This window comes from Peromyscus eremicus, chromosome 4, assembly GCF_949786415.1.
Source record: "Peromyscus eremicus chromosome 4, PerEre_H2_v1, whole genome shotgun sequence".
NCBI classification, from domain to species: domain Eukaryota; kingdom Metazoa; phylum Chordata; class Mammalia; order Rodentia; family Cricetidae; genus Peromyscus; species Peromyscus eremicus.
The window spans coordinates 87,272,865-87,286,715 of NC_081419.1; the positions used below are offsets into that span (position 1 = coordinate 87,272,865).

The 13,851-nt window shown below is 41.7% G+C and overlaps 1 protein-coding gene across 1 annotated transcript; it reads left to right on the plus strand.

Annotated features, from left to right (window-relative positions):
• The first annotated feature begins 375 nt into the window (after positions 1 to 375).
• LOC131909460 (transmembrane and coiled-coil domain-containing protein 5B) lies at positions 376 to 11,627 on the plus strand. Its single transcript, XM_059261097.1, has 12 exons — positions 376 to 612; positions 1,031 to 1,362; positions 2,005 to 2,154; positions 2,626 to 2,743; positions 3,058 to 3,108; positions 4,195 to 4,263; positions 5,460 to 5,516; positions 5,986 to 6,045; positions 6,579 to 6,643; positions 9,952 to 10,027; positions 10,258 to 10,301; positions 11,305 to 11,627. Exons 2-12 carry the CDS (start codon positions 1,298 to 1,300, stop codon positions 11,501 to 11,503), a joined length of 954 nt encoding a protein of 317 aa, XP_059117080.1. The 5' UTR covers positions 376 to 612; positions 1,031 to 1,297; the 3' UTR covers positions 11,504 to 11,627.
• Positions 11,628 to 13,851: the final 2,224 nt, after the last annotated feature.

A 13,851-nucleotide genomic window follows, 5' to 3' on the forward strand; every position in this document is an offset into this window, starting at 1 on the left:
ATTCAGATTCTTCTGGCCTTCTTTCTGACTTTCCTACCTCATACCCCTTGGATAACTCAAAGGAGGCGCACATTTGAGTTTAACTGCAGTAACTTGTGAACATGCCACACAGAGATCATGGAAGAGAAACGAGAGTGGTCAAAACAACTGCTAGGTCTAGAGATTTGGGATGTGAATGTGTTCCCCATAGAGCAAATTGTTGCTGCCTCGGAAGATGCCTTAGCTGTGCCCAAACTTGTTCTATAGGACCTATTCCTGTTTCATAAGACACCTGAACTGCCCTGAAGTTCTGGACTTTCCCACTTTGCTGTTGGGATGACAAGACGATGTCACTATCCCACTATGACATGCTGCCCCACCCAGCCAGAGTAACCAGCCCAGTTATATGTGGAGACTCAGTCAGCAAGGCAACCCCTTGAGTGACAGTCCTAGCATCTAGCTGGAAAGGAAATCTGTTTGGAACAAAAGAAATCTCTGTTGAAAAAGGAAAGCTGTGTTTAAAAAGGTATTAGCACAGTTTTGTTTTTCTTGTGGGTAAAGAGACTTCTGGAAGAAAAGGAAAATGAAGCAGAAATGATGGAAGGGAAAGAGGTGGGAGACGAACTTCAAAAGGTATTAAGATGAAGAGCTGTAAAGCAAAAGGTAGAATGGGAAAGATAATGGCATTCTGGTATTCTGCCTTCCTAAGACTGATTTAGAATCTGAACTTTAGTGCTGCTGTGGTGGTTATAAAATACCAGCTTTTGAGTCTGCCTCAAAGCTTGATGCCTCTGTCTTGTTTCCAATAGTGGTATCATGTTGCTTAATCAACTCAGCCTTTACTGTCCAGAGCTTGTTGAAAAGCTGGAAAGTAATAGCCTAATAGAAATCAGGCAGCCAATTTCTCCGTTCTTTTTTTTTGTTTTGTTTTGTTTGGGGTTTTTGTTTTGTTTTGTTGTTTCCTGAGGGTTTGAGTTAGAAATAAATTCTTTTTGTATGTCAATAGACATACACGAGTCTATCACATGTCCCTTAAATTTTTACCTACCAGAGCAAGAGCAAGCAAAAAAGGGAGGATCAAAGGAGAAGAAATGTAAAAGATTTCTACACCCAATGTGATTGGTTCTGAGATCCCAAAATCAAGCGGTGATCTAGTTTGCTGACATTAGTTTGTATAGAATGTTGAAACAGTCTGGAAAAGTGAGAGCATACAGAAGGCTCCAACTTGACTCTGCCTTGCCCAAAGAGTGTCTGACCTTTGCCAGCTCCTTTCTGGCTGATGACATGATGGATAGAAGGACCTTCATTTTCATGACAGATGTCTGCATTCACATCTAGGAAGCCAAAGATGGAAGACATTGGACAGAACCCATTGGATGATGGGTAAGTAATACAACAATAGGGAGCTAGAAGGATGACTGCTCTAGAAGTTTCCAGCAATCCAGACCACAGTTGTGAAGGATGTACTCTCCTTAAGCCTGAGAGGATCATAGAAGAAATTTCAGTTCCATTTCCCCTTCATCATGCTGTAAAAGCTGTCCAGTCACCCAGCACACTGGCCTGATTTAGGGGAAAGATTTATTGCCTTGCTTTCTTCCCACCCGGCCTAGGCTTCTGACAAACTAAACAGAAAATATTCAAGTTTCTGACAAAAGACTTAAGAAATTTCTTTCATTTTCTGTCTTTAAATGCCTTATAGGTGTTGCTTAGATTTCATATTCTCCATGTAAAAATTTTGGAAGTCAACAAGTTAGAGTACAATCATTTATATAAAAAATATGTTTTTTTTCTTTTGCTCACAAAAGATTTGCATTCTAGTATAAATTACAGTATTTTGAATTAAAGTGTGATATGACAGACATTTACTTTATGAGAAACACTGTAGGGATTGGTTGATCACGGGAAAAACAGTGAACCAATTAGGCACATAAACAACAGGAGACTGGAGAATGAGAATTCGGGGATGTTTTCTTGGGATTCTGATGTTCTGATCTGAGTTTAGTAATAAAGACGCTTTTCCTTTAGGCAGGATATAACAGAAATACCGACTTTAGAAGCCATAAAACAGAATCTCAACTATCTGAACTTGGACCTTGAAAAGGATCTACAGAGGCTGGATGAGGCCAATCAGATTCTCCTCAGAAAGATTCAAAAGAAAGAGGAATCTATTCAAAGGTCAGGCTTTGTCGTTTGTGAAGGAGAAGCCCCTCAAGTGATGTCTATAAACTAAAGGGAAGTGGAGTTCTTCAGGTGATGTCCATAGATTAGAGGGAAGTGGAGTTCTTCAGGTGACATCCATAAACTAAAGGGAAGTGGAGTTCTTCAGGTGATGTCCATAGATTAGAGGGAAGTGGAGTTCTTTAGGTGATATCCATAGATTAGAGGGAAGTGGAGTTCTTTAGGTGATGTCCATAGATTAGAGAGAAGTGGAGGAAGGTTTACTTCCCTGGTGTAAATCTCAGTGTGTTGTTTAAATCCTGAAACATGAGCTGTGATGCCCTCAAAAGGCTTTGGTGCAGATCTTTGCACTCAGTTTCTTCCCTTCATTGACATTTTATTACAACTGTCAACCCAAGATGTTGGTGGTGTGATTTTGGTGGCAGCTTCCTTAGGACTGAGCCACATCTGAGTAACTTTGTTTTTCAGTCTTGAAAGAGATATTGCCCTGTCCCTTGGAAAAGTCTCAGAGAAGGATGACCTCAGTGAGATCACAATACAGAGGGAGAATGCCCTGAAGGACCTGGAGCTGGAGACAGCAAAGCTGGTGAGGAGACTTCTAAAAGAGACCCTCAGATGCCTTCTGCACTTATCATCCTGTTCTTCTCCCCAGAGGCTGCACATGTGCTCGGCCTCTGTGACTACAGAAATCACAGCTGCTTGGGAGAGCGCTGTGGCAATGAAGCACTGGGCACGGGGACAAGACCTTGGCTCTGTCCCAGATTCCCCATGTTGGACCAGGGTGCATTTTATTTTAACTTGACACACTCATCCTTACATATTACATACTTGGCCTTGGTAAGAGAAAATGTTGAGAGAGAGCAGAATCTGTTTGTCTCCTTAAATTCCTTCTTCCTACAGGAGAAAAAGAATAAGACCCTAAGCAGGAATGTCATGGAACTTCAGAAAAAGGTAAGGAGACACCTCAGGTCATAAGGTACCCCATTTCCTACACCATTGTCATTACAAAAGAAAGGCTGGTGGAATGGGCAGGAGACATAAAAGGTGAGTTCTGGGGATGTTCAGAATTTTATATATATATATATATATATATATATATATATATATATATATATATATATACACATAAATACATACATACATGTATATATGCATCCTCATCAATTATATGTAACCACATAAAATATATAGGCTACAAACAAATGAAGGGATTTTTCAGACACTGAGTCCATCCTTAAAATATGACTAATTTCTAAAGAATTCTAATAGAGTTGTTAACTTCCTGAACTCTCTAGTCAGAAAAACAAGGAGAAGACAGTGAAATGTCTGTGCTCCACACCCCTATCACTTTCAGAGTCTTCAGACACTAAGCCAGTATTTGCCCTCTGGTCATGACAGGTCAGGGGAGAGGAAGGAACTGCAAAGTGAGCAATGATTTACCACTCCTTCCCTACTCCTACTGCTATGCCCAGTCTCTCCTCAGTACGGAGCTATGATGGTCTTGGGAACAGAAAAATGGTGTCCCCTCAGAGCTTAGTGGTTGAAAGCACATACTCTTACAGAGAACCTGAGCTCTGTTCCCAGTACCCAGGTCAAGTGGTTCACAACCACCTCTATTTCAAGCTCCAAGAGATTTGACACCCTCTTCTGGATGTTAAAGGCAGCTGCATTCACATGTACATACCTACACACACACAGACACAGACACAGACACAGACACACACACACACACACACACACACACACAGAGACATACACAGACACACACACACACAGACATAGACACACACAGAGACACACACACAGAGACACAGACACAACACACACACACAATACAAGTAAATATGAATTTAAAAAAGTAAAAGGCTGTACACGCAGTATGGAGTTAGGCAACTTCCACAGGGTCAAGAAGACATGTTTCCATTCAAGATGTTTCAGTACCCGAATTAGTAACTACAATTGTTCTGCTGGCTAAGTCTAACCTTCTTAGCTTATCCATGTGCCTTGATGAGTTCAGGTTTTGGAATGATATTTCAGATTTCAAGAGGACTTAAAAATGCTGGCCCTGATTCAGAAACCCTGAAAAAGAAAATAGCAGAATTGAAGGTGAGTAGAATAGCAAACTGGGATTTTTTTGTGTGACACATGTATAGGTCCTAGGTTCTAGGAGACTGTTTTTATAGATTCTCGTACGTGTGACACTAGGTGTGTCTACTTGTGCATTAGAGAAGAGCCAGCATCCTTTGTTCCCCTGGGGCATCGTAACATTACTGTTCATACCCAAAGCAGAGGTGCCTACATTGCCTTTAGGTGGACGGAATGGCTTGAAAGTCTCACTAGTCAATGAAACACATTCCAAAAATGTACTGGGGTCTTCCCCAGAGCAGTTTGTATCTAAATAAGGACAACACAAATACAGACATTCAAGTAGAAGGCAAATGCTAATTCTCACAGTTACATAAGGATGTATCAATAGTCTTATATGGTTCGCCAAGCTGTGGCTCGCAGAGTAAATTTTGTTTTCAAATTGTATTTTGGCCAGGCGGTGGTGGCGCACGCCTTTAATCCCAGCACTCGGGAGGCAGAGGCAGGCGGATCTCTGTGAGTTCGAGGCCAGCCTGGGCTACCAAGTGAGTTCCAGGAAAGGCGCAAAGCTACACAGAGAAACCCTGTCTCGAAAAACCAAAAAACAAGCAAACAAACCAATTGTATTTTGTCTTTTTCCTCTAATAGAAAGTAAAGCAACTGAGAGTATTAATTTGAAAAACTATATTGTTCGCACCCCAATGTCTAGAACATTCTAGCACATAGCAGATGCCCAATAGATATTTGTTGAGTGAACCAATGAAATGGACTCAAGTTGGGAGTAAAGCCTGTTGGGAAGCTCTCTGCAGTTTTAGGGGGCAAGCGTGCCACTTGGCTGAGCCCACCATCAAGAGCTCCATTGTCTGCTTTTCTCTGACAAAGCAGGAGGTCTCCTATAACTCTCGTGTGATTTAGAGAGCATGTGTGCACCTTCCTAAATAAGTGGGAGAAAAAGACTGGTGGGCTTTTGCTCAGTAGGAGGAAGAAGAACAGCCAGATTCACTGGAGAGTCTGCCTACTAAAGTTCTGCCATTGTGAGACTTGGTTTAGTTGTGTATATAATGTCTCCGTGCCTTTGTTTCCTCATCTGAAAAATGGGTAATGACTATATCCTCCCTTAATTATTTGTCCTCAATACACGACAGCCCCCTGAGTTTGCTGGGTTTTCCTTGCATAAAGAAACGCCGTTCACTTTCTGCTGTTTCTGTCTTCCCTAGGTGAAACTACAAAAGTCAACCGAGTCCTGTGCACAACAAGAGAAGGAAATGGCCAAGGTTAGATTAGGCCAGTGCCTTTTCCACGAAGTGTCTACCTAGGACCTAAATAGGAGGGAAAGCCCCAGGGGCTCCAGAAAGGTTTTCAGGCATGGGAGGGGTGGAGCAGGAAAATCTGGCAAGTGAATTTCTGATTCACAGGCAGGTGGAAAAAATGCATTCATTAAATACTGGCCTTAACCTTTTTAAAACACTCATCTGCCTCGTAGAATCCCAAATCTAAAATTCCCTCCTGTTTTCCAGAGAGGCACAGGACAACATGGGTGAAGTTTTCCCCCTCCCCCACTCAAAATTACGCCCCGTGCCTGAATGATGAGGTCACCTTTTGAGAGGTGGTTATTTTCCTTCAAGTAAGGAGTTGCTAAGTAACCGGCCACATGTTCAATGTACCAGGCAGGTTCCCAGGGAAGCAGCCAAAACTTGGTACTGATTGAACCCATGAGGTTCCTTTGCTTTTTTCTTTTTCTAGATGGAAAGTGACTACCAATCTGTGTACCAGCTCTGTGAAGACCAGGCCCACTACATAAAGGTACAATGTTCCTGGGGAAGTCAGAGTGGAGGCAGATCTCCCCAAGTCAGGAAAGAGCTCTTTTCTCATTGGGCTACCATCTGCCATGGGAAAATGCCTTTTATTCATCAGAATAACCACCAAATATAAGTGCCCTAGACAACGTGCTGAACCCTGTCAGACAGGGTTCCTCAACCCATTTGTTTTTTCGTGTTTTCCTCACCCCATTTGTCTAGTAAGTCTGGGGAGTTCTGTGAAGGACACCAAGGCTTCGGGGAGCTAGGTTACATGCTCTGGGAACTCAGTTAGTCCAGGTCAGATCTGCATTTTGAGTACAGTCAAGGTCTAGAAGAGGAACTTTTGTTCTTATATGCCCATTCTGTCACTAGGACTCTGACTTTTTTTTTTTTTATTAGAACATCCCCCTACTTTGTGCACCCTGTTGTGTGAGGTATTTGGAACCTTAGGAGTTCATTTTAGTGGAATATTCCTATCAGTGACTTTAAAATAAAGATGAAAATTTCTTGTTTATGGTGCTCTCCCCCCGTGGGAAGAAATACCAAGAAATTCTGAGGGAGATGGAGAAGGAACAAGAAATGATGCTGCTGGAAAAAGAAATGTAAGTTTGGGTAATGAGCGCCCCCTGGTGGATTGCAGTGCCTGCCCCAAGGCAGTTCCCTGAGGAGCAGAACATTTAGACAAATGGGTAAAGGACATACATCAGGCCATCCCTGGCAACCTCTACTCATGCTTCAGACTGAACACTCATCAGCATTCAGACTAGTTACGACCCAGTAACCGGGACCTGAAATGTTTTTATGATGCTCTTTTCATATATCCTTAGTTGAACGCAGTGGCCCCAACACGAATCAAGCTATGTTCAGAGATGAAAAAACATAGCGAAGAGATAGTACGTGCAAGGAACAGACATTACTGGCATCTGTGTGTGTCACAACCTTTCCCGGGACTTTGACACATGAATGACCAGAGATTTGTAGATGTATTTCACAGAACTTGACACATATTCTTTTTGTTTATACTTCTTAATTGTATCACATATTATACAAAATACATTAGTACCACTCAGAGCTACATAGAATATAAGCCCCAGAACTTCCTTGGACTCTCTATCCTGTCAATACCCATTGCAAAAGTAACCACTAGTCTGATCATTTTAAAACTCTATCTTCATTTTTTCTGTAAATTCAGTCTATATCCTCTATGTCTGGCTTTCTCTGAGGCTTATCTCTACTGCATTATGTGACTTACTCTTTATAATATTCCGCTGTATGAATATGACACAACTAATCTATCACTGATGAACACTTTGACTATTTCAAGTTTGGGGATATTTAAATGTATCCTTCCGTTTTTGAAGGGTCATTGGGTATACATATCTTGGTTGTACTAGATGAAACAATCTGGATCAATATCCTCACTCACAAGAACTTTACAAGAATTCTGGGCTGGAAGATTGCTCAGTGGGTAAAGGTGCCATTCCCATTCGCTTATTGTTTTCCTCGGGCTTTGAGTTCAGTTCTCAGGAGAATGACACTATGATTTCCCCCAGATTTTTACTGTTTGTGCTTGTACTCATCTGAAATCTATCTTTCCTGTGTCCAACTAGCCCTGTACATCCTTTAAACTTTTAAGTATTTAAAACTTGAAAGTTTAGAGAGATGATTTATTTCCATGGGTGCCTTGGTAGACTTTGGTGAGCCTATTTTTTATGTGCTTTATTCTTCACAATTAATCTGTGTCTCTGTCCTTTTACCTCTACTGAATTGTTTTAATTATTATAGCTTTATAGTTAGCCTTGATATATGGTAGCTATAATCTGCAAGTCTTTCTTGTTTAAGATTATTTTGGCTACTTTTGGACCCATTAATTTCAATACAAATATTTTATAACAGTTTCAATTTCTACCAAAAAAAAAAAAACAAACAACTTACTGAGATTTTGATGGCAATTATTGGGATCTGTAAATAAAATTTGGAGGTTAATTAATGTCTAGCTAACAGTTGTTCGAACTTTATCCATCCATTTATTTAGATCTTTAACTTTCCTATAGTGTATTGTCATTCTATATAGTATTCTTACACATCTTTAATCATACTGATAGTTTTTGATATTGTAAATGTTGTGTTCATTTGATTTTATGAGTGGTAACTGCTAAAATATAGAAATACATGGGCTTCTGTATACTGAATTGTATCTATTAACATTGCTTTCTGATTTTTTTCTTCTTTTGAGTCTTGGGTTACACACAGGTAACTAGGAGCCAGCTCCATTGCCAGGGAAGCCCATTTAGCTATTTGCTTTGACAGTCTTGAACACTGAACTCTGCCTCCTCAGCCAGTTGACATCACCATTTTCTGCTAGGACTCTATTTCCCTGCAATGCAGGTTGCCATATGTTCTTGAGAGAAAACCTTGTTTCCCTTTGACTCCTGAATACCATCTCCAATATGTTCACTGGTGCACTTTGCCCACTTTTATAGTTACTTTCAGAAGCAGGATGGTCTGACACAAACTACTTATTTCATCATGGAAGAGCCAGGAGCCCATGCCAATTCTCCCTTTACACCTTTATTGATTACTATAAAAGGAAATACTCATGAAAATGCTGGATAAGCTTACTGGATTAATTCTATAACAGAAAAACAACTCTAAATAAAACAAGTAAGCTACAGTGCCCAGAAGGCTTTGGAGAGAGAGGGCAAGCAGGCAGATGTTAGAGAAGAGTGGGCAGTTGAAGAAGAGAATGGCACCAAGTTATTTCCCCCAATGTTATACCTTGTGGCCTGACATCAAGCCAAACACATTGTGTGAATTTTATGTATGGAGCAGTTAAAACATGGAGAAAAAAAATAGAAAGAAAGAGAGCCAGACTTGGGGAGTTTCTGGATATCATTCTGATGTTAGGTTAGAGCCATACAGTCTGTCTCTGGTGACAGCTCACATTCTGGTCTGGTCTTCTAACCTCAGCAGGGATGCTCAGAATGCCCTGAGAAGTTCAGTTTGAAAGTCAGCCAGAGATTTAGGCAGAGCTTAGGTACAGATTATCTTTCTCTTAAGAATAGAATGTGTGCTGGCTAGTTTTATGTCAACTTGACACAAGCTAGAGTAATTGTAGAGGAGGGAACCTCAATTGAGAAGATGCCTCCATAACACTGGGCTGTAGGCAAACCTTTAGGGCATTTTCTTAACGAGTGATTGATGGTGGAGGGCTCAGCCCATCATAGGTGGTGCTATCCTTAGGCTGGGTTCTATTATAAAGCAGACCGAGCAAGCCAAGAAGAGCAAGCCATTAAGCAGCACTCTTCCATGGCCTCTGCATCAGTTCTTGCCTTCAGGTTCCTGTCCTGTTTGAGTTTCTATCCTGACTTCCTTCAGTGATGAACAGTGATGTGAAGTATAAGCCAAATAAACCTTTTATCCCTCAAGTTGCTTTGGGTCATGGTGTTTCATCATAGCAATAAAATCCCTGACCAGGATAGAATGGGGGTGGGATATAGCTCAGTGGTAGAGTATTTGCCTAGAACACATAAGGTCCTCAGTTCATTTCTCACTATCCCTCCACCCCCAAAAAAGAGGAATACATGTGACATGGAAGCAGAAGTCGAGGACTCTTGTGGGGAGAAAGGGAATCAATCAGAGAGGAAATAAGAGGCCCCAAGAAGGCAGTTGCAAGGGGGAATAAATTAGGAGAAAGTATAATAAATCATATTTATGAAAAGGCCATAATGACACCCATTGTATGCTAAATTTGAAAATAATTGGAAAAGAATCAGTCATGTTTCCCAATGTCTTTGTGTGCTGTTTTAACCATGCCACAGGTGTTTCATGACTTAGGAAAGCTCTTGCAGCAGTTCCTGGGGTCACATCACAACTGGCTCTGATCTTTTGTTGTTGTTTTGAAAACCAGATCCAAAGCCCAGAATGACTCTTCCCAAGTAGTGGAACCTGGGGCAACTCTGGTAGAGACCATTCAAAGCAACATGGTGAGTCTGGCCTGTCCACACTTTGGCTTTTCTCTAGCCCTTCTTCCTCTTTCTAAAAATCCTGGAGAAAGAAAGTGAGGTTCTGTTGCCTAGCACCACACCATGGCATCTGGTAAAAGGCAGATAGCTAGGCTCACTGCAAAGGCTCTCCTTGTAGTTCTCTGCTCACTGCACTGCTTCTCTTTGAGATTCCAGTTACGCGTAGTTTTCGTGTTCATTACTTTCCACAGGAGAAGAACATCGTCAAGAACCAGAAGAGCAAGTTTTTGGTTAGGTAAGTGGCAGAATCATGCCTCTGACCTAGTTGGTCCAGGCCACATTTACTGTGCAGTTGACTTGATACAGGCCAAAAGAATGAGTATTAGTATCAAACAGATAGCCATGCAGGTTGAGTTCTCTGAACTCTTCCTTTCTTTCTATATACAGAATTAGGACAGCAAACGAACATGGTTCTAAATAGCTGGAGGAGTTAGTGTCTACTTTCGAGAAACTCGGGATGAAAGCTGTAGGTTACATTTCATTTCAATTCCTCTCTGTTCCCCAGCATGATCCCTTTTGGTTTTTCAGGTCCTGGCATCCCAAACCTTTGCTACATTCTTGGAAAGAGAGGATGGGGTGCATTAACATTCGTTATTGTTCTACTGTGGGCTGAGAAATTTAAGGAGGAAATCACTTGAATTCTATCTTTTCTTTTTTTTGGCGGGGGGGGGAGGGAGGTTTTCAAGACAGGGTTTCTCTCTGTGTAGTTTTGGTGCCTGTCCTGGACCTCGCTCTGTAGACCAGGCTGGCCTCAAACTCACAGAGATCTGCCTGGCTCTGCCTCCCAAGCGCTGGGATTAAAGGTGTGTGCCAACGCGGCCTGGTGAATTCTGTCTTTTCTTTTTCAAATTTTTGAAATAAGGAGACTTACCTTCAGTTTTCTAGAATTACTTGCTGTAGGAGACATGAAGAGCACCACTGGCCATGAGGCTCACAATGTGACCATCATAAACATTTGCTGTTTAACCTCCAAAAGGCCTGCCCCATATATACTACCAGAAGGTCATCTGTTCTACCAGAGAACTTAAATGTCATGAAGGAAATGTTCAATTCTTGACCACGAAATCACAGGTTTTCTGTGTTGTTATCTGTATTCACCATCTCTATGCCCCATTCCCTAAGTACCCCCGGACAGTGTTGCCAAGAGAAAGCAATTTGCCACCCATTTACAAGTTCATTTTCCACTGCTTGATGTTAAAGCATTCTGTTCCCGCATGCTAATGGATTCCTCTTTGCAGGCACTTCCGGTACCTTTTCTTCATGATCATGGTCTTCATCCGGCTATTGGGTTATCTGTTGTTCCACCTGCAGTACATAAACCCGGATTTTCTCGTGGACACTCTGCCCGTGCTGATGAGCAGAAGCACATTGAAGTGGCTGAGGGACATATTGTTTCCCTTCCTTACTCTAGAGGTGGAAGATGTGCTACCACACTAGTGTCAGGTGACCTGCCAGGCCTCACATTGCACCCCCAATGGAGGGGCCATGGCTGTGGCCCTGGGTTGGTGATGTGGGCCAGGAAGGAACTGGAAGCCTATGACTCAGAGCCTCTATGTGACAGCTGAGCTTTATATTTAATTCTCTCCTGGAGTGTCTCTCTGTCAAATACAGAATGCGTTTGACCAGAGTTCACTGTGTTGGTTTATGCATCCTGGAGCCTTTCTATGTATTCACAGGTTCCCTGTTCTCTTCAGACAAAGCGAAAATAAAAATTCCCCTGGGACTTCCATTTTCTGCTTCATTTTATTAAAGAAAAAAATAAAACCACATGTTCATTTGTTAGATTCTGAGTTATTTAGGGATGCATGCATGAGGGCATTCATGGAACTAGACTTCCAGTCTTAATTATTATTATATTAATAACATATTCTCTCCCTATAACTTTTTGTGCTTTATATTGTCTTAAAAGAGTGGGGTTCTGAAAAAAAAATGACCTTTTTCCCTATACATAGGTAATTATGAAAATAAAAATTCCCCTGGGACTGTCTTCCCATTTTTAAATGGGAAGAAAATAAATTCAAGTGTTAATAAAAATAAAATTTATAAAATACTTCCAGATACAACCAAATAAAAATGTGTGCTTTTAGATACAGCTAAGCAAATATTTTTGATTTTCATAAAATCCTACCCTAAAATTCCTCCCAACCGGAGATAGCCATTCCCACCTTCTACCAAAAGCTCCCAGAACCTTCTCTGGGTTTCCTGTAGTCCCCTGTCTTCCACCTTCTGTTGTCGTTCCTAAGTGCTTTGACCTAGAGACAGGCATCCTCTATTTCTGACCAGTCACCACACCGCCCCTTGTCACAGTGTCATGACAAAATAGGAGCCCTTTTCCAGCACACCTAGAGGATGACAACTAAAACCGTGAGGCTAGGACCTGGCCTTAGAATAGTGTATGCTTTCAGGAGCACAAAGTACTGATGTCACAGGAGGAAGGAGGGAGGGACATGGTGAAAACATAAGGCCACTCGTTCAGCTAGCGACATCTCTGCGCTTACAGAAGCTACCACAGCAGAAGAGCCTTTCTTGGCATTGTCTCTCAGCATGTTCCACATGTTCTTGCTTCCTGGGGGAGTTTTCTCTTCTAGGGCTCATTCTTGATACAGATTTTAACAGTTATGTTCAACAACATTGGAAGAAAGGCAGCACATCGAATGTTTTGGCTGCAGACATGATCCTACCTCAGGTTTCCTTTCTGGGGCCTAAGAAAGTGCAAAGTACAAATAGTTTCTGAATATTTGACTATGGCATGTACAAAAACCAAACCAAAACCAACAAAAAAAAACTGATCCGAAGCACCCTCTTGTGGCCAGACGAAATGAAAGCACTGTGCACTTCAGCAGCCTTCAAATAGCAAGATCAATTAGACGTCATTCCTGGACGATTCTTTCTCTGTTTTCTAAAAATTAAAATTATTCATTACTCATTCATTCAGTCAATAACTCGAAAAACACTTATTGAACAACATTATTGGGCTAGCCAGTATTCTAGACATTAAATTTTAGGATTGAAGAAAATAGACCAAATTCTGCCAAAATCATAGCTGGTAAGCAGACGAGCAATTGGATATACAAATATCAGATGCTGTTATGTGATATAGCCAAGTTAGGTAGCTGGTGGGGGTACTGAGAAGAAGTGTTCACTGACAAGTTAGCCTTATAAGAAAGAACTTGATCAGGTGAAGGAACCGTCTAGATATCAAGGGGAGATGTACCCAGAGAGATTCAGCAGGCACATAGCTATGAGGGTCTTCTGAGGATTCCCTATCCACACCTCATTAAGACAAGTCTATTTATGGGGATCCTGAGTTTCTTCTGGTTCCTTTAGGACAAGACACAGGCCTGAGACGTTCTATACTGAAGCTTCAGCATTTGGGGCTCTGTGCTAGCTAGTTTTATGTCAGCTTGACACAAGCTAGAGTCATCAGCAAGAAATGAGCCATGACTGAAAAAATTCCCCACAAGATTGCCTGTAGGAAAAGCCTGTAGGACATTTTCTTAATTAGTAATTGATGTGGGAGGGCCCAGCCCATTGAGGTGATACCATACTTGGGCTGGTAGTCCTGAGTTCTATAAGAAAGCAGGCTGAGCAAGCCCTGGGAAGGAAGCAAGTCAGTAAGCAGGGCTCCTCCACGGCCTCTGCAACAGCTCCTGCCTCCAGGTTCCTGCCTTGCTTGAGTTCCTGTCCCCACTGCTCTTGATGATGAACTGTTATATGGAAGGGTCAGTAAAATAAACCCTTACTTCCCCATGTTGCTCTTAGTCATGGAGTTTCATCACAGCAAC

What these genes read in the sequence shown, in the direction of transcription:
- LOC131909460 (XM_059261097.1), top strand. Translation starts at nt 1,298, where the DNA reads ATGTCTGCATTCACATCTAGGAAGCCAAAGATGGAAGACATTGGACAG. An exon ending in AAGAGAAGGAAATGGCCAAG is followed by an intron (nt 5,517 to 5,985) that starts GTTAGATTAGGC and finishes TTCTTTTTCTAG; the next exon opens with ATGGAAAGTGACTACCAATC. An exon ending in AGACCATTCAAAGCAACATG is followed by an intron (nt 10,028 to 10,257) that starts GTGAGTCTGGCC and finishes TACTTTCCACAG; the next exon opens with GAGAAGAACATCGTCAAGAA.